The 21,810-nt window shown below is 41.3% G+C and overlaps 2 protein-coding genes across 2 annotated transcripts in view; one reads left to right on the top strand and one right to left on the bottom strand.

Annotated features, from left to right (window-relative positions):
* Window positions 1-21,810, bottom strand: part of LOC145439206 (ran-binding protein 9-like) — a 333,125-nt gene that overhangs the window by 26,999 nt on the left and 284,316 nt on the right. The gene's annotated exons all lie outside the window — the stretch shown is intronic.
* LOC145439192 (uncharacterized) lies at window positions 926-20,174 on the top strand. The gene is made up of 8 exons (XM_080316684.1): window positions 926-1,084; window positions 1,164-1,207; window positions 3,436-3,697; window positions 5,702-5,740; window positions 7,419-7,529; window positions 7,586-7,717; window positions 13,181-13,340; window positions 19,654-20,174. The coding sequence occupies exons 1-8, from the start codon at window positions 1,000-1,002 to the stop codon at window positions 19,946-19,948; spliced, it is 1,128 nt and encodes a 375-aa protein (XP_080172810.1). The 5' UTR covers window positions 926-999; the 3' UTR covers window positions 19,949-20,174.

Raw genomic sequence — 21,810 nt, 5'->3', positions numbered from 1 at the left:
TTGCTATAGACTAGAATTATTTTGCGCATAATTTCAAAATTTAGAAGAAATCTTTCGCAGCCCCCTTGCGAGACGTAAATGGTCCACTGTAGTGTGCCGCGGCTCACCGGTTGAGAACCACTGGTGTAGAGTATGTAGACTTGTGGGCGCAAGACAATTACTAACGTAGTTTCGCAGCCCTGTCGGTAGGCGATGTATATATTTGCTACTTGATTCACAATGAATAGCTGCTCAATCTATATATCAATCATCTTGCGAAATGGTATAATCGATGGTGCTATTACCCTTACCTTGTGTTTTGACTCGAAGGTAGTGACTTGCTTCCAACGCTGTCTCACACTGAACACAATATTTTTGTAGCCGGGCACAAATACAATAGTGCTTTCTCATGGAAGTTTTATGCTTAGCCATGAAATTCCGTTGAAGTGGGGCCACAATCATGGAATGTTTGTGACTGGCGATAAAAACGATCGTGGCCAGGAACAAGTCAATACCTTCCAGTCACAAGAATGGCTTTCGTTCGCACAGATATATATTGTTGTTTGTACATGGTATTTGTGGTATTCTTCTAGTACTGCACACTCCTTGGCCTTTAAAGATACCGCTTACGCAATGAGATTGTGAGGAAGGGCACAGATAAACAACCCCCTCCCCCCCACAACACTTTGGAAGGGATTCCGGAGTCGACCACGAGCGCGTAACCAATTAGTGTTGCAGCTGGAGATTATACCACTATAGCCTACTCTATCTCACCATCGATATATATGGTATACACACGTAGCTGATTGCTTCTAGACATAGGAATCCTACTATCTTGCCCGCATTATCTCCTTCATCTCTGTAACGTCTAATCACTTTTTCTCCGGCGAATAGTTATGCGGCCGTTTTTTTCCTCTGGGCGTTTCATGTAACGGCTCGTTCATGGTACAGACAACGAGGCGAAGGCTATATATAGGCATATTTATAGATATTTCTGCCCAAACAACTGCATGAGATCACATGAGTTTTGCGTCGTGCTTCTTAAGGATGTATTCCCCCTGTATCGGAATATACGTGGTACTCAGCATCGTAGCGAAATCCCAAGGTAGGTAAATTTTTTAATTCCATTTTAGTATATGCCAATCCCAGTTTCAATTGCCAGTGATATTTCCGTTCTATTTTAGGGGAAGTAACCGGGAATGTCGCCGGCAGTTCATCTGCAACAAAGGTGAGGGGTATACCAGCCCCACAGCGGAAGTTGGCCTATACCGTGCAGGCTATTGTTCTTGCTGTTACGAATTTGACATGATGCCTGATGTAGTGTAGTACAGATGGAAATCGTAAAACTAAACCACATGCGTATCACATAATGCAAATGCAGAAATGCTACTTGAAAGATTTTAACTCTCGTCCCCTACTTAGAGTGAAGTGATAGCCTACGTATAGGAAAGATTCCAGGCTTTTCTGGGAAAATAGACGGAAGGGAATTCCAGCCCCAGTAACATAGCAATAAAGCTTGATTGTCGATCGATATGGAAGGAATGGTTGTACCTCGCTAATTGGCTCTGCGTTTGTGATAGGAGCAGAATAAAAACCATGTTACCTCTGTGCCCATAAAACGAACTTAAGTTCGTATACTTTTAAATAAGTATTTGCGGCATTCCTAGCGCAATAACCAGATGATAGAAGAGGATCAATAATGATCATTATATGACTACCAAATGGGGTTGCGATGCCACGTTCCGTGATAGTGATATGTAGACTTCAGATACAAAGATGTCCCAAAACTATCGACCAGACTAATATCTTAAATCAGGAAATCACAGGCTACAAAATAGCTATGAACCTGGAGAAAAATAAAAAGCGGTCTATATACTTCGATATTGCTGTATTGTACGTTTTGCGTAGTTTTCTGAATGAATCATATCCAGTGAGGCAAGGAAGGCAGTGCCTCACTTGTCGTCAGGGTGAGTAAGTGAATATTGTGAAAACCCTCGATGAGTCGATATGATTATTGATATTTTTGATCGATGTTCATAAATAACTGAATTTTTTTCACCCAACATCATCAATTTGCATAATTATTATTCAAAAATACAGTGCGAAAGGAGAGGTGAGGCACAGGTGAGGCAGGGGCGGGTCGTGCCTCACCTGCGGCAATGCAATTCATCATAAATAGCTCGGAATTCATAATAACTAGCATCAATCAAATGCTATCGTCACACTGATTCCGAAAATCCAAATATTGACAGTGTCAGAGCACCAGAACCCCCAAAATCGCCAAGGAAGGTGACATTCGGCTTTATTACAGATAATGCCATCGCAGAGAAACAATAGCCAGGTGAGGCACAAACGAATCTGCCTCACGCACTATTCGCTAACAATTGAGCAATCGCAGCACAGTGAAACGCGCTAACGAATTCGGAATCCAACATACTTGTAGGAATTATATAGTAGCGACGGCCAATACGTAATGCGGAACAAATACATTCCCTTACTTATGTAGCTGTTATGTATTTTCCATCCTTAGCCACGTTAATTTGTGGTATGTGATAGTTACTTGCATAGGCTGCATTGTCGTTGTTTGTGGCCTTTATGCCGTGTTCGACTGCAATACCTATAACCCTTAATTGCGGTATGCGATAGCTATACTTACATAGCCAGCGTTGTCGTTGCTTGTGGTTTGTGGTGCCACTCCTAGTGTTTCTGCTCTAGATCTAGTGCATTTTGACTTGACCTAGTGTCTTAGTGTAATTTCTTTCGAAATTCGACAAATCTAGTGTTTGTTTACTGAGAAAATATTTGTAAATGAGGATGCTATTTTCGTGTGCTTTGAATAATTTATACCGGTACTTCAAGAGATAATTGTTATTATCCGTCTAAACTTGCCTTTAGCACAATAGCGACTGCTCCTATACGTATCGTAGAATGTGGAATTGCAACGGCTACCAGTGTGCAAAGAAAATGCTCTCTATACCCGCTGCTGTTGTTATTCACATTTTAGGTCTCTTTATCTGGTACTTTATGTGCGTACGTGTTTGTTTGTGCGTATGTGTGGGGGTGGGGGTCCGTGCCTCACCAGCCATAAAAGCTCCCCGCACGTCACTAATCATATCAAACTATACAGAAGCCGAGACTGGCACATGAAGTTTCGTTTAGGAATATTGGGTACTGGGTAGAACGTGAGCCATAATACAAAGTTAAAATTCTTCACGTAAAGAGCAACTCAAGCATACGTGATAGCGTTGTGATATGATCCACCGCCAATACGTTACAGGCTCGAGCTCTAGGCTCCTCTTCGCCTTCTCTTCCCGTGTCAGCGGCGTTTCAAAAGAGCCTATATTGGCCTGATGTACATGACGTTTGTAATCGAAAGACCCCATGAATACCACAAACAAATAATATATATATATAGATATAACCAATATATATTGATAATTGTCTTTGTTTTATCAGCAAAATGAAATCTATGGACCGACTTTGGAACAGCAAAAAGTGCCAGCAATCAGCAGCAACTATCAGCAACCAATTAGTAGCGGCTATCAGCAACCAATTAGTAGCGGCTATCAGCAACCAATTATTAGCAGCTATCAGCAACCAATTAGTAGCGGCTATCTTCAACCAATGAGATGGCCGACTCATGTCCATGAACCTCATAGCGAATCAGCATCATCTGGGCCCCGTGGAGTTCTTTTAGCATGGGCTTTTTATTTCCTAGGTGAGTATATTGATCGAATCCGCACGGCAGTTTTTGTTTTTGAAATTTAACCTAAATACGGATATCATAAAGTTAGCTTATCCGGGCGAATGCGAATCGTTCGATTAGGACTGTTAATCGTGGCGAATAAATTTGGATAAGGTTTCTCGCGTGGGTTATCCCGCGTCGTCTGATAAAACTTTTAATCCCGCAAAGTAGGTTGCCACGATCAACAGTTTCTAATCAGCCGATTCGCATTCCCCGGATCAGCAAACTTTATGACCTCCGCCCATAATTTTCTCGTAGCAAAGCTGTACGTCTTTCATAGCACCAAGAGTAATTTGTATACGAGAACTATGGTTTCGACCATGAGAGCTGCGAAACCAGTATAGACCTATCAGCATCCAAAACACTTTGCACCTGGGCCAGTGTACTAAATGTATGTATTACATAGGCCACAGCTCCACAATTTACGGATATTTATGGAAACGACATTTTCGGGAAGTAGTTCACGACTCCCGACAATAATATTACACCCCAAGAGAAAGAAACTAAATTTTACTCTCGTGTGACCAGCACTGTTTTCGTTGTGGTCACAATAGAGGTTATATCTATTTCAACTGGCAAGTCAATTTTGTTGTTATGAAGTCACAATATGTGATACTCGAATAGTAGACTGACTCAAAGCATGTTTGAACAGCTTTTTGGAGGTACAGAACTTCAGTATACAATTGAATAGTATATTAATATTGAAATGAACCCGAATATTTTCGGCTGACACTCTTCAGGGGTAATCGTCAGCAACTAGTAGAGAATTCGAAAGAACAGCGTATATCAAAAATCGTAACACAAAATATGACGTCACCAGCACGGAATGTCGAATACGAGAGCGTTTAATGTACTATTTTTAGATGATACACGAACTCTTTTTGTTGACACCGCCTTGGCTGGTGTATTTTGATGAAAGTCGACTCCAAGGCACACAAATGAAAGTGTGAGCGACCCTTACCGAGTATGCGAAATCTGTTGTCTCGATAATTTTTCGCACAGGCGAGATTATCCAACAGGTGTTTGCCAATTGCAGAATCATTAAACGCTCTCGTATTCGACATTCCGTGCTGGTGACGTCATATTTTGTGTTACGATTTTTGATATACGCTGTTCTTTTGAATTCTCTACTAGTTGCTGGCGATTACCCCTGAAGAGTGTCAGCCGAAAATATTCGGGTTCATTTCAATATGAAAATACTATTCAATTCAGAGCATATTGCTCGACTCGTAGTCGAATCACCGGCGTCTTATAGCACGGTCCATTTTCGTACTATAATTATCCTTTTTCAAACGACGAACGTAATTCTAACCCAGTGGTTCTCAAACCTTTTTTTAGACACGCCCCCCCCCCCCCTTTATGATAGTGAAAAATGTCGCGCCCCTTATCGTGATATCACAAAATAGCAAAGAGAGTAATTAGAATGCTAGCAATCCCAAAGGATATAGTTTAATGGTATTGAAGGTTATGGCTGTTGATGATAGAATTCTCAGATATGAAATTCAGACAATAGACAGAGCAATAACCATGAGGTAGAGGTAAATCGCGCGGAGCGCGAAAACATTTTAAGTGAACTGCGGATTTGTGCCCCCTTTAGATGCTTCCACGCTCCCCAGTTTGAGAACCACTGTTATAACTGAAGCATTGGCGGTTACACTTATAATTGAAGTATTATGGTTAAAACCAATCTCTATATTCATTTACCAGTAAGTGCAAACAACAAACAATCCTAGCGAATCTAAACTTGGTGATGACAACTGTGTCACACATTCGCTCAGGCTACGAACAGTGACTGACCAAAAATTTATCAGTTGGTCTATTAGACTATTACTGCCTGCCATTATCCGAATAAGGAATGCTATCGATAGCTGACCGTACGGAGAAATAATGTGAACGGTGCGGGGTAATGGGAAGGCTGGAAAGCGGCTTCAAGTTTTATTTCACCCAAAATCGAAAATAATCGTGGTTTATTTGCAGATAGATACCGAAAAGCGTTAGCGGCGATGACAACGACACGTGAGTCTGCCGATTTGCTTCTTTTGTTATTATTATTTAATATTAATATAATATTTAAACCGAATTGATATGACTCAATGTTTATTTTGTCATAACGACTGTATACGGAAGCTGGGTGACCAGAAATGTGGATAACAATATATTTAATTCAACTCAATGGTTAGTAGTATAGTATTTCATTTTCATCATGAATTCCGACAGCAGATGTAATAAACCGCTATAACATATGCTGCAAGTTTAATCTGAATTCCAGTACGGCAGTTCTCAATGGTTACCTTCCATTAGCGTACTTCGCCCACTACATCAGTAAACATGTTTCCACAGTTTCTTCAGCTCTTACATGAGGTTAGGAATCGTGACACACCGTATTCTAGGCATTCGGCACGACGCGGTGAAGTTATACTGGAAGTTTTGTAGCTAAAAATTTATCGTGAGCAAAATACAAACCTGGTATCACGTGAGGTGACATGCTAAGTCTATAGCTACCATATGCATCGTTATTTACATGGGGCTTCATGAGTAACCGAGTATCTTTTTTCATTGATATTGACAATTGAAAATATAGGGCTTCGACGAAAAGGGTTTCCAACCACTGTCATAAACATACCAAAAATATCGTTGACCGTGACTACATCATTATATGTAGCATTTTACGGTCGGCGGTCGTGATCAGAACACCCATTCCGTACCAATGATCTATATCTACATGCTGTATAACTGTTGAACCGACCACAACATATAAGTCGACTATATTGGATGCAAATAATCCATAGGCTCATACTAAGTTGTTTTTAAAGGATTTACGCAATTATGGCATAATTATATACAACTGGAATTTTTTAAAACACTGTTTGAAACACGGAAAGAAAGTAATTTAATACGTTATGTGTTTTAAATGCGACCCTAGTCCCTAACTATCCCTTATTAATATGCACCAAATCGTATCCCCAGATTTCGTATTATATTTTGACTTTCTTGGGGCATAAAAGTAATTTTCGAGACAGGTTTATTGAATTTGGAAATTTTACCTCGCGCTGTGCAGGATTATTTTGGGTATCATATAAAAACGAACCGCCTTATCGCTCGCAACCATTGAATAGATTTCGTTTCACCATGGTACGATTCCATATTGCAATTGAGAGTGGAAAAGTGAGAAGTAGATTGTTCGTAGTAATGATCTAGACACCAGATATTGGAAGCGAATCATTATTCCCACATACTGACTATCGAGCTATAGTTTAGTCCTGTAACTGAGTCAAAAAGTTTGGACGAAATTACAAATATAATTTAATTTGGTCGAAGGTGTTAAGTAATTAGTAATGCGGGTAATTAATGGTACATGCATTTGAACTAATTGTAATTGTAGATTTACAGACTGTTATAATTGACCTTATAATCCGCCGGGTTCCTGAGAGACAACCAGAGGAAATAGAACCTTATACATTTGCATCATGAGACTAGCTGTGTAACCCTAACGTACACGATGACTGTTTCCAAACTACTGTGAATATGGGTAAAATCTTCCAAATCTTCCAATGTTTGTACGACTAAATAGAGCCGACCTCGCTTACCAACAGATATATTTCAAATGGTCCTGGCATATTCGTGCCTGATTTTACCATTTAAAGCTTATATTGCGATCATGTAAGCTAATATTGATGGCTTCTATGTGCAACAGAACCATGTCTATCATGGGGGAGTTGGACTGATTGTCCACTGGACGGATCGAGAGGCCGAACAAGAGCATGCCTGACTGGAACTCAAACAGAATCCGGTGTCTGTTTCATTGGTGAGGTGTGCGCTTGTCTGTCGTGACAAAAGTATCGCAATGTATTTCAATTACAGACTGTCTGGAGTGGACCACATGGACTACGTGCGACACCTCCCCGATTATTGTCGATCAAAAGCAAAGTCGTACGCGCGAATGTAAAAATGGTCAGGAAAGTCAAGAGAAAGCCTGTCATACCGCAACTACAGGTAACGAAATTCCCCATTTCGAGCAATTTTTTGGTGCTTGTATGTTATTATTATATAGTGAATAAATAAGTTATAGCTCATTTATAATGGCTATAGGTACACCATTGGTTACATCTATCATTTACACCAGGGGTGGGCAAACTACGGCCCGCGGGCTGCATACGGCCCGCAACACCATTCTCTGCGGCCCGCGAGAGTCTAAAGACACTTCTTAAAATATATTGATAAAATACGTACTTAAAATCGAATTATTGCAGGGACTTGATTCAGTTGAAAGCTTTCTTAGTATGTGTCACCATGATAATTATAAGGCAGTGGCTCTCAAACTGGGGTCGCGCCCCCTTCGGGGCTTGAAAGCATCTGACGGGGAGCGCGAAGCTGAGCTCAACTGAAATTTTTTTCGCGCTTCGCGCGATTTACATCCGATCCATAACTATTGCTCTGTATTTAGTCTGAATTTCATATTTAAAAATCTCTCATCCACACTCCACACTCGTAACCTCCATGCCAAAAAACTATCCGTGAGGTTTGCTAGCATCCTGGTTGCGTTTTGTGATATGACGATAAGGGGTCGCGAAATCTTTCACCATCATAAGGAGGCGAGGCGTGTCTTAAAAAATTTGAGAACCAGCACTGTTCTGAGGTAAATACTTCCTATATTACTTTTTTTCATGTTTTACTTTCTGGCGCGACAGCCCGATCTCAATGCCTACTCAGTTTGAAAGGTTTCAATTGCTAAACGTCACAGAAATCCTAAACGACATAATTCGGATCACGAGTATCATTTCAGATTGGCCACTCCAATTTTAATTATTTCAGTGATGTGCTTATAAAAACGATTCGTGCGTGTATTAGGTAGATTCGATCTCTGTGTGAGTAGAATTAGGGTATTTATATTTCATCTACACATAGTAGACGCGTGTTTGAAGCTAACATGGTTATGATGCTGTCAGCATTGTGTGTTCTGGAACTGAATCAAAAATGGAATTAGTGAATCTATGAACAGAGCGCTGCTCACAGATTTTAATTTCAATCCTGTTCTACGAATCGGGACAACCGTCAGTCCGACATTCATCTCCATGGTTTTCACAAATTGGTTATGGAAGTCGACCAGTCTATGAAATCTCGCCACAGTTTCTGACGCGTGTACGATATCACCAGAGCAATGTCTGGCTTGTTTTAAATAAGCATATATATTATCTCCCTGTCCTCATAATATAATGAAATTCCGATATTGTGTTTTGGTTTATAATCCCAATTTTATACAGTGCGGCCCGCGAAAGGATTCAGATGTTGAATGCGGCCCGCGAGCTCAAAAGTTTGCCCACCCCTGATTTACACGTTCATGGAATCAATGAAATCATTTCAGTGGAATATCTACGAGTCGAGCATATGGGGTCATACTTCCGCAGGAAAAATAAAATTGATTGCGGGGCCTATGGTATACGTATTCCTATATCGCGGGGCCCTGTGATATAGTGCTGGTGAACTCATGTATAATCTCAACACTATAATTATATACATGCCATGCTTTCAAATATCCCGAGGTATTTAATGTTATGTAGTGTTGATATTATTCGAAACAGAGAACCGCCACGATCCATTTGAGAAACGACCAGAGGAGTGGTTATTAGCCGGGTGTCCTTCAACCCCCAAGGGCCCGCGCAGCATCTTTAGAGGGTCCGCGTAACCTCTTAATTTGCAACATGAATTTTAACCTGCACACATGCAATAATAGATATGGCCTAATCCCAGGGCCTATCTCAAACCTTGACGTGGTGTGTTTGCTTATTACTGATTTCAGCCGATAGCTTTCCAGATTAGTGAGGTCTATTTAGCAGGCATCAGTTGTCGGAGATATTTGGCATTATATGTGTTGGAAACGGGCTGACCAGCGATGTTAACGGTTAGGTTATTTTTTGAATTTACTGGCCGCAATTGGGACTTCGAAGCGTTTATGCAAAGGTTATTCTGGGTCGCCCACTCATGGTCTTTAGGCATTTGGTCACTAGTCAGGGCATCCAGCTCTGCCGTCGAAGATGCGGAAGAGAGGAGGTGAGTATCATCAGCGAACAGTGTGGTGTTCAATGAGGAGGCTTCAAAAATGTCGTTGACATATAAGGTGAAGAGGATCGGTCCAAGTACTGAGCCTTGGGGTACACCACAGGTCACGAGGTGAGGAGACGACGAGGTGTTTGAGATCGCAACCATTTGTTGGCGTCCAGTGAGGTAACTTTTCATGAGCTCAAGTTGTGGTCCCCGAAATCCGTAACGCGCCAATTTCGATATGAGAATTTTATGATCTACTTCTACGCAGTCAAACGCTTTTTTAGATCTAGAACAATGCTACATCCCACATTTCGCTTCTCTGACATATGATGATAGCTATTCCAAATGGTTGGTCTATATCCAGCTCTCAGGTGGAGGAGGTTTGTGCAAGCACGTCTTAAGCATGGTAACCTCAAAGATGCTGCTTTTGTCAAAAAGCCATGCATCGATTTCAAAAAAATTATTGAAAAGTCTGCGGTTCATCGAGAGACTTCTTACCATAAAGAAGCAACTGCGGCTGCAAAAATTTTTCTCGAAAGTATGGAAAATGATAAAAATGTGCGCGCAAGCTTGAACACTGCACATGGCGTGCAAGCGAGGGAAAACATACCGTTATTTTGCCCGACCAGGTGGTCCGAGAAATATAAGAGCATCCGTATACTAGATGCTCTTGGTTCTTTGTCGAGGGAAACAAGCAGAGAGGCCAGGGGAAAGGCTTTCTCTTTGAAAACTGCTTTAGAAAAATCTGAGGTCGCTTATACTGTTCGCTTGATTGGAAGATTTTCGGCTCTTACAGAACCACTAGCACGCAAGCTCCAAACTGTTGGTATCAGCATGCCATGCGGGAAGAGCTTGTTTAATTCTCTACATATCATTATTGACCATGACCGCAACGACCCGGAAGTTTCGCTGCAGATATACAAAGAAACCCGTGAAGTACTCGGAGTAGAAGAGCTGAGAATGCCTAGAATAGTTGAGGTACAAGTTTACCGTGCTAACGTCTGTGCTGAATCGACTTTGCAATATTTCCGGCGTTCGGTATATCTCCCATACATCGACGGATTGAGTAACTCTCTCCGGGAACGTTTCACGGACAACCCCCCATTACTTGCGTTGCTGTCCATCCTTCCACCAAACAAGCCAGCCAAGTTAGATGAAATTGAGCGTTTGTATTCTTTGGATAACCTTGGTAACGAAGTAATTCTATGGGGGTCATCTTTGACCTCCCAAGTTAACCAGGAAAGTTTACTGGACCTTCTTCTGAGTACTAAGGATTATCCAAGCGTGCACAGTGCGATCCAGGTCATCCTAGCCTTGCCAGCAACAGCGGTGGAGGCTGAAACGTCATTCTCCTCCATGAAGCGGGTCAAGACCCGGCTACGCACAACAATGACTTCCGATCGCCTCTAAGATTTACGTGTGATTCATTGCCATCGCGAAAGGATGAGCGAGGACAAGATCGATGGCGGGGGAGATAGCGTAGTGGTAACGAAAAGCGCCTACTAAGCCGATGGACTGGGTTCGATTCCCATCGGAGGTTCATCTGGGCTCCTCTTCTCCCGCTGCCCAGAACAAAGACCCGAAGAAAGAAAGCACTCACAAGGAATGGAAAGAACTAGTAGAAAGGACCGCGGCTTCAAAAAAAAGATCAACATCGAAAAGAACTGTGCCATCGGGCACTCTAGGCTGAGGTGGATGTTAGAGTAAAGGATCGCTACTGATGCGTGTCGTTCGGCCTCCTCCTATCTGTTCATTACATCGCATTGTGTCCTATCGCATTGTACATTGTGTGTAACTTGTTCAGGTGAAAATTATAACCCAATGGTTGTTGTTGTTGTCGAGTTGTTACGAATATGGCTGGCGCGAGGCGACTAATAGGGTTGTCATTTTCTGATAATTTAATAATTGATTCATGGTTTTTGGCAATACATTCAAATTTTGTTCACATCTGTTTTATGATTTGTTTTCATTGACTATACTGTTGCAAGAAAGTTAGCCAACGGTCGTGGACATTGGGTAGGCACTGTGTTATCACTATTGAAAATCGTGTCCACTCAGCCGCGATTGGCCGGCATCAGGTCAGAATTTCCCAGATTATGAGACGAATAAAGCAATCACTGATGTCTTGCTGAGAAGAAAGATCACTATCTTTTCAAGTAGCAACATTTTCGAGACCGCAATCAGAGTTCAATCAAACTTACCAAAGAAAACTAAATATTGCGAAACAGACCATAGACCGATGATACCTCTTGCGGCTAGCTGTTTCGATGGCGTAATACTCTAGAGAGCGATATCGTTAACCTTTGTTACTACGATACACCATACACGCCGCGATAAAGCATGCAGATGTGACGTTCATCTCAATTTTACCGAACCGACTCTAATTCGGGGGAAAGTAGGAGATTTCAAAAGGGAGGTATATTTGTCTATAGGCTTCTACATCAGGTGGCGGCATCTTAAAACAAACGTTCTGTAGCTCCCTTTGACTAGTCAAAAATTTGCCCCCCCCAAAAAAAACAACAATCATTTTAGGGGGACTGACGAAGTGCTGTTACGTAGGGTATTTTGGAATCGGGAGAGGAGGACACTTTTTCAAAATTTTCGGACTTACAATACTGGAGTAAAACCCGGAAAAATGGTAAATTTACCACGAAATTGTGATTGGTTGACTAAAATAAAAAGGTCAACTTTCCGGCTCAACTCCCGAAATACAGTTTTTCTTCTAGATTTTCCGTTGGTTGACTAAAAAAAATCGTCGCTTACGTTCGAACCACGATTTCCTGTTTAGCATCATTTATGCCCATTTTCACTCGAAACTGTCCACCATCTTAGCTCTAAAAGCTGTAAAGGAGGACGAATTGCCATAAAGGAGGACATTTAGGCGTATGTTGTATGTTGAAGGTTGCCGACCGCTGAACTATACCCTGTAATCTAAAAGTGATACGGAGAATTCACCACCCGTTTGTGATGACATTAGGACTTCTAAAACTTATGCTAATACGCCTCAAAACTACATCCCACCTGAAAAGATTCAAAGAGTGTAGAATGTAAGAATATTTTGTCCAAACGTTTCTATACTCGCTAGACGCTACCGATTCCATAGACGTCAGCATTTGCAGAACGAGTGATGATGAATATAACTATACTAACCAATCGCTTGTCCTTTTCATGATTTCGCATGCTACTTTTAATTCAGTGCATTCAGTCTCTCTTATCGATATATCTTATATCCCAAGGACTACTCTAAGTCATTTCGACCAATTTCTGTCTTTTCATTTGATCGCAATCTTTGTATATTTTGAAATCATGGAATAGAAAAATATAAGGTCCGATGCGACTAAAGGGGATTTTGAGTCTACCATGGCCGGACTCTATCTGATATTCCGAATCCAGACCTCAATATATATATTTCAGAGGGTATGACGAGCGACAATTGGTACCGGGCAGGTAACGGTTACGAATACACGTACGTTAGCAGCGCGACAACTTATAGCGCAGCCACGTCCTCTTGCAACTCGCTGGATTCCACCTCGACTCTGGCGGCGGCTGGAGTTAGAGACCTAACGCTCATGAGGTTTGTAAACACTTCAGCGCATTGAATGTATTCCTATTTAGTCTAGAGCGGTGGTCCTTAACCTGCAACCCTTAACATAATCATCAAGCCTTCAACGAACAACAAATTTTCGCTGAATCACTGAAACCAAAATCTACATCAGAGGTCACCAACACGTAACCGGCAGGCCACATGCGGCCCGCGAGGACATATTTTGCGGATCGGGACCTGATTTGAGATTTTGTAAGAACTCTTGATAAAGCATTTTGAAATGCTGAAATTGATTTCAGTTTCAAAATATTGTTCATGTTGTTCAAAATAAGCTATTCTCCTGTGTCCAACATCACTATTCCAAGCTAGTTGATACAGCTTCGGGGATAGTAATAGCATTCCATGAAGGGGAGAATTAGCTGATATGAATTGGCATATTGCCTTGACGTGCAATGGCCCAGACACTGCCAAGACCGAGACGGTTCGAAAAAGACGCGGGGCCTCTCCACAAGATAGCTTTACGTAGAAATAGTTTTGAAGCAAATAACGCGTCTAGCTGACCTCGATGTCGATGCTTTAGTCGATGAAAAGCGTTGTCAGCTCATGGTTCAAATTAAAATGAAACTGATGCTCATGATATTTTTGTTGTATTTGTATTTCCTTATTAACATATTTTTCTTTTGTGGTGACTATGCCCGTCGTCCATGTTACAGAGATCAGCGCCTTACTGACGTATGGTTTCAAAAACGTGGTTGTTAAACTGTATGGCCTATTTTATCTTGATATTGAAATCATGCGGCCCGCGGCCTTTACGAAATTCGAAAAGTGATCCAAGACCCGTTTTGAGTTGGCGACCCCTGATCTACATATGTATAATATCTATAACACATCAAACTATATATCAGTGGTCTGTAACCTATGGCGCGCGAGTGATACATGGCTCTTTTGGGTATAACATATGACTCTTTGCCAAATATTTATTTTCGTACTGCAATTGATCAATATTGCAGCGACTTCTTAGCAGTGTTGGGATCAAGTCACTACCTTCGAGTCACGAGTCATTTCGAGTCATTGAACAATTTGACTCGAGTCAAGTCAAGTCAATCGATTTTCGAAGGTGACTCGAGTCAAGTCAAGTCACCCGTTTTTTTGGAGATGACTCGAGTCTAGTCGAGTCAAGTCAAGTCAAGTCACGAGTCAAGTCACAATTCAAGTCAAATTGAATTTCGAAGTATGAGTGATGATTCAAAGCCATTACATTTTGCTAAGTGTGTGAAAGACAGATGAATTGGCCATTTATCTTGAGTCAAATAACGAATATAAAGCTAAATAAACATGCAAAAAGACATTGCATCGCCCACGCACACGTACACGTACATGTACAACTGCTATTAGAATGCGTGAGTAGCTGTGCACTGTGTGCAGTTACATGCTACAGTCAGTTATAATCAGCCAAAATATAGGACCGAATACGAAGCCCCGAGAAGTTGAAACAAATTGATTTGGTACAATAGCCTACACTACACATCCGTAAAAATATAAACGTACAGACTATATTTGTTCGATTTGAATCATACAAGAGGGTTGGCAAAACTGAGCAATGCGCAACGTAAGCATTGAGCCGTCTAAGAAACAGAGACACATTGCTATTAGATTAATTTACTACTGGTACGACAACGGAAACTGTGATCGTTTCGTTTGCGGTCAATTTATTTGTGATGTAACAATGGAGGATCAGTGTAACGTACAATCAGTGAATGACTGATTGCTCTCACAAGTGACACCGGCGTATCTTGAACAATACGAACATACACAAGATACATTGATTTATTCGACACTGTTTACTTAATGACTTGAAATTGACTCGTAAATTTTGCTCCGAGTCACGAGTCAATGCAGATTTCTGAAACTCCGAGTCAAGTCAAGTCAAGTCATTTTTGCAAAGTGACTCGAGTCAAGTAAAGTCATACGAAAAAGTTGACTCGAGTCTGACTCGAGTCAAGTCATGACTCGAGTCATCCCAACACTGCTTCTTAGTATATTTTCATCACGGCCAGAATAATTATTCTCGTGGCAGTATAAACATGTCTTTGAGAGGTAAAGACAATGCCGTCAACAGGTTTAGGGACTCGGACCCCCTCTCTTCAAAATCCTCAAATTTAAGTTACTGTCGCGCCGGCGACCAATATCTCTCTCGAATTCTGTGTACCCGACTCGAAGTCTTGGATTGTGCGCTACGTTGATTAATCAAAGAGAATAGCAGACATGGCGACACCCATATAACAACGCAGTTTTTAAATACACATTTTCTTCCTAATCTACGGCGCGAGATGAACTGCCGTGTAGGCTACATGACATTCACAATTACAAACTCGAATTGCAAACAACGCCATTGCTATCCACGTTCTTGATTGGTAAGTAACTCTGTAGTACAGGTGATAAAATGTGGGCGTGTAGCGCAACGTTATGTTACCGCCGAATACGTTGAGAATTGAGAAGTCGATCAGTATTTAGATTTTCGGAATCAGTGTGATAGTTACATTCTATTAATATCAGCTGTAATAAATTCTAAGCTAATTACACTGAACTACGTTATCAATGGTGAGACTTGGCACGTCTGTGCCTGCTCTCTCGTTTCGCGCTTCATTTTCGAACAATAAACATGCAAATTGTGTGAAATTAGGAGAAAACTGTTCAAAATCTAGTAATTAATGAACATCAACAGAAAATAGCAATAGTAATTGAAGGTTTCACAATTTTCGTTCACTCATCCTGACGACAGGTGAGGCACTGCCTCACTTGCCTCCAATGACCCCAAGTCACTGATGTATCAATGCTTATAGTGGGTAGGCGTATGTACTGATGTAGTCACCATGTTTGTCTCCATTTACACATGCGATCATGGGTTCTCGCATTTAAAAGGAGCATTGCGACGAACCCTAGGTCTCGTAACTCAAGTTTCGCAGGCTCAAATAAGGCAACCAGCATGATTAGTACGTGTTTTTACAGAGATAATGTGGCGCACACCATGAATCCCATCTAGTGAACTCGAATTAGTGCTACCATGACGTCACCAATTTTCAATGGTGACGTAACAGTTGATTCGCATGTACGGCTCTTTGGGAGTCAAAATAGAAAAAATAGGGCCAATATGGCTCTTCGGACAAAAAAGGTTATCGACCTCTGCCATATACTTTGAATACATTACTATAGATTACTGGTGCACAACAGAATTAAACCATTGAAGTATGATTTCCGTACCTAACGAAAACATTATATTGAATGCAGCTTGCAAATTGGCGTGACTTTTGCTATTCCCTTTCAAAGACCACTTTGAAATGGTAGGCTTCGCCTAAGAAAAACTCTGCGTATTGTTCGGTCGAAACACAAGTGCGATGCCACTTGCTTAATTGTGAATGATTGATCTAGCCCGTATTAAGAACAACTGGTAAAAATTCATAGGTTATCGGCCAGATAGCGTAATGGTGGAGCGTCCATCTTCTTGATCGGTAGGTGGTGGGTTCATTCTCAGGCCCGGTCAGACCAAATTCCCAGTCAGTAAAACTAGTATCCATGGCTTGCGCGTTTGACGCTCAGCATTTCCGGGATAGCAAAGAGGGGTGATGTTAGGGTTAGATTAAGAAGGCCATACACCGCCCTTCCTATTCATAGGGATGCGCACATCATTCATCCATAGTATGCATATGTAGTTATCATAGGTGGTCAAAGTAGTCAAGAAAGCTACTCAAATAGAAGTAGAAGTAGCGACGAGACATTCTACTCAAGTACGAGTAGAAGTACTTCTTTCATAAGCAACCTAAAACTACTTGAAGTAGAAGTAGAATTTACTGACTTTAAATCTACTCGAGTAAGTAAGTAGTTTTGAACAGTCTTAATTCGTTCGCACGGACTGTCAAAAGCTGCAAATTGAGCTATACGGAAAGTGCAGAGATTCGTATTGATGCATCCCGGGAGGTATAAATTTTCGACAGAATAAGCATTCCTTCGCATCATGGGATGTAAATTATAGTATTGATATGGAAATGCGAACTAGAAGACCCCGTTTTAGAGAATATCATGTCATGGCGCCCTCCCCCATATTATAAGGCCCCAAGTTTAGGCGAGAGCAATACGGAGAAGTTGTATCGTTGTACGGTTTCAGCATTTTGCGCGATTAGTATACGTGAATAACAAATATTGTGGATCGTAAAATTTATATTTAGTGTGTCCTTATTTTCGGAAAATAGAGGCATAACTACACTTGCTTTTATGCTTCAACATGTATGTTCTGCAGACAAAAGAACTGAAAGTAATTAGAACTCAAAGTACGATACTCGGAATTTAAAGTGAAATACAAATGCCACTTCTAAAATCGGAGTAAGAAACGTTAAGAAAATCCGGATTTTCCAGATTAGCATGACACGTCATGGGCTGCTAGATTGATATGATGCGTAATTGCTAGATTGCGAAACGGTAGTTTCAAACGTTATGGAGGGCCATATTTACTGTGATGAAATATTTAATATGGGCGACAATGCGATGTGAGCGGAACCAAGCAATCCGGTACCTGAATTATGTTTACTGATACTTTCGTGAAACATGTGCGTCACTCCATAACTACTGGCCGAGCGAGATAGTGTAATGGTTATGAGTCCGGCTTCTCGAGCGGTAGGTCGTGGGTTCGATCCCCGGCCGGGTCATACCAAAGACTCGAAAATTGGTATCCGCAGCTATCCTGCTAGGCGCTCAGCAATCACGGATAGCATGGAGGAGGGAAAAAACGGGGGCGCAGACTAGATGACCCCATGGGGCCGTATCGCAACTCCGTCGTCAAAGCATCTCGATGGTGCAGGCGAAAAATAATATCATATCTCTCTCTCTCTCTCTCTCTGTACGCGAAGCGCAACAAAATTTCTGGCTTGACTTTTATGAAAATGAAATGTTGGTACTCAGTGAAAACAGCCCCGAAATTCCACAGCCCCGAAATTCCTCCGGCTATCTTTTGTATTAGGGGATTAAACTACTTCTACTTGACAAACTGAAAATAGCGAAAAGTAAGTAAGTAGATCACAAAATATTACGAAGTAGAAGTAGAAGTAGAGAAAATCAGATCTTCTTGAGTAAGTACCAGAAGTAGAGGAAAACTACTTGAGTACTTCCAAAAGGTAGAAGTACTTCGTTACTGACCACCTCTACTCACAAAAAGTGTCGTTTATTACACTGTCCGGAGTGGCAATATATCGTAATGGCCTAATCCATAGCTGCAGCACCCATGGTTGTGGGTTTGAGTGAGTCCGACCGAGGTGGACTCCAGAATTCCTACCTCAGTGTGAAGGTTTATCTAGGCCCCTCCTCGCCATCTCATCCGCGTAAGCGTTATCTTTTTAAAAAAAAGCCTACAAGTCAGTCGGCTGTGCTACAAGCAGGGTTGTAATGACTCGAGTCATGACTCGACTCGAGTCAGACTCGAGTCACGATTTTCGGATGACTCGACTCGAGTCATTTTCTCAAAATACAGAAATGACTCGACTCGACTCGAGTCAATCTGTGTATTGACTCGACTTGGACTCGAGTCATTGCGCATGACTCGAAGCAAGTCATTGACTCGAGATTCACACGACCAAGACCGACATTTCATTGTAATTTCGAAGCCAACACACTATTGGGATTTCGTTTGTTGGTACTGGTGCTTGTAAATGCGGCCAGAAACTGCTGAAAGGGAGGAAAATTGATATATTATAAATGCGAACCATTCAATATCACCAAACAGAGTTAAAAAAGTGGGTTTAGGAAGACTTTAACCGGAAACTGAGCAATCAACACAATGACTGGGACTCGGACTCGAGTCATAATACCATGACTCGGACTCGATCCTCTGTTCGCTGACTTAGACTCGGACTTGACTCGGTGGGAATTGAAAATGACTCGACTTGACTCGAGTCAGAAATATAAAAGTGAGATTGACTTGTGACTCCGAGCCTTGCGACTTGGTTACAACCCTGGCTACAAGTCGGCAGCTACGGACAACAAAATAAAGAATATCGGCCTGGTGTAAATGACTATTGTAGCCTAGTCGACAAACACCACGAATACCACAAACAACAACACAAACAACACTGTCCGGAGGCACCTTAGTTATTGGTGTTATTTTCCAGCTCAAATCGTTAAACATAGTCCTTATCTCAAGCAGGGATATCTAGAACTTCTAGATATCCCTGATCTCAATTCGCGACATCAAGCTGAATCATTGGTTTTCAAACTGCCACTCAATTGTGCTACCGCACTGAGTTTCCAATTCATGCGAAAAGCTCTCGTAAGTATACCACGGCTATTTTATTTTCAGATCCAGCTTTTACACAGCTCTCAGCATACCCACAACGATTGCCAGGTTTTACGTCGGTGCTACCGATTCATTGGACGATGGTAACTGGATATTTCAGGACGGACAAGCTCGGAGCGAGGATTCAATCATATGGGGTGAATCCACGAGTGGGGCCTCGCAGCCGAGTGGTGGCGCTACTCAAAATTGCATGTCTTATTTCAACCCTGGAGCAACTACCACCAATACCGTGGGGTCCAATGATGAGACATGCTCAGACGAACATACGTTTGTGTGTGAGCGCCTTGTAGCTCAATAGCGGAGAAATATCAAGACACCTCTACAATGACCGACAATTGTCAAGAAGAGTCATTCACATGGAAATGAGTATTCACAATAGATTTCGAATGTTCAAGTGGACATACTACAGTGCTATATATCGAGCTTACTTTTATCATGGTATTGTTAGCCAACGAGGAATCAGAATCGTTCTCATTCAATCTATCGTTGAAGAATGTAATGTAATAAAATCGGGAAAAGTTGAATCATCTATTTTTCAGTAATACGTGAGTATGGGAAACATGTACTTGTCTGTCCTAGCAACATCTGGTCTCGGAACATACACGAGAATCTTTTTTGCGTGCTGAGCAACAGTGTCGGGATCAAGTTACTATACCTTCAAATCAAGAGTCATTTCGAGTCACCCAAATCTTAACTTGGGGTAACTCGAGTTATTTGAAGATTTTACAAATAGAGTCTTCTCAAATTGTTCAATCTCTCTAGTCAATTTCAAGGACCAGATATTTTCAGTTTGTACCGTTTGATTAAAACTGCGCATGTACGTGTTTACTATACATGTTGATCAGACCTTGCAAAACTTGATTCCGTGCCAGTTTCAAATTAGATGATGACAAGATTATTATTAATATTATTTAAGTCGCTGAAAATACTGCTTACGGAGCACATAGTCCTTGCTAAATAGGCCTACTATGAGAGAAAGCGTGGTTTATTTGCCCGAAATGCTGCATAAAAGCAGGGGCACGGGCGGCAGGGTGAAACTCAGATGTGGTGAGAAAAAGTAATTGTTTAGGAGAAATTCGGAGCAAAAATTCGGAGAGACTCGTTGCCCTTTAATCTCGTCGAAGTGGCCAAGAAAGTATCAACTATAGTTCTTCGTAAATTAAAACTTAATCGAAAACCATTCAACTGAATATTCAAGATTCGCGTCTTTGGGGTTGTACGAATAAGAGCTCATCAACCGGCTTCCGAAAATGCGCGCCAAGTATGTAGGTTCTTTTCAATTATCTGCTAGTTGCTGACGATTACACTTAACGAGTGTGGTGTTTTATGCATCCACTAGGTGTCTATCTTTGCCTCATTTCCTTTCGTAATTATTTCGTCTGTTTGTCCTTCAGTAAGTTGATCATTCTGGTTTAAGGCGTTTCGAGAGTAGCATGTGTTTCCTGATTTACTTGTATTTAAACGTCTCTATTCTTTGTAGCTTAGTCTACACTTTTAGTCAATAAAAGCCTAGAAAACCGTGTGTATATCAAGAGGGTTTTTCTCGAAAGGTAACGACAACGAGTGTTAGCCAAAAATATATGAGTTTATTTCAATATGAAAATATTATTCAATTGTATATTGAAGTTATGTAGGCTACCTCCGATAGTCTTTAATCTTTATGCTCTTACTATCGCACATTATATCATTATTGGTGTCCGCAAATCCTACTCATATGCAATCTCGCATATATAGACAAGATGTATGCAGGCATGTGTTACACTCTGAGGAGCCCTATGAATGTCTCAGTCACGTGTACAAATCGCGACATATTTGGCAATCGATTATTACAAACTGTTGTAATGTACCTCGAGTATAAAAGTGTTTTAGATACGTGACTCGAGAAGACACATTTGATGACGCTACTTGCATGAACGTCTGAATAAACTTAGTATATTGTGTAATATATGGCGAAGAACTCTCTACGACCTCAGGAAAACAGAACTCTCTCAAGGTAAGTAATCAGACAGCTGAGAGCCTTCAATACTTGGTTTTTATGATCTATACAGATAAACTCAGAAAAGCCTTCGTTACTGCAACAGACATATTCAACCGCGCAAAGCCGCAACTATAGTACCACTCAGAGGATACTTACAAATTTAGTCATGCTTGTTTATAATG

Source organism: Botryllus schlosseri, chromosome 5, assembly GCF_051294905.1.
Source record: "Botryllus schlosseri isolate E-star chromosome 5, Bs_hap1, whole genome shotgun sequence".
Lineage (NCBI taxonomy): Eukaryota > Metazoa > Chordata > Ascidiacea > Stolidobranchia > Styelidae > Botryllus > Botryllus schlosseri.
The sequence above is the reverse complement of the archived record's forward strand: the minus strand, read 5'-3'. Positions and strand labels throughout refer to the sequence as shown.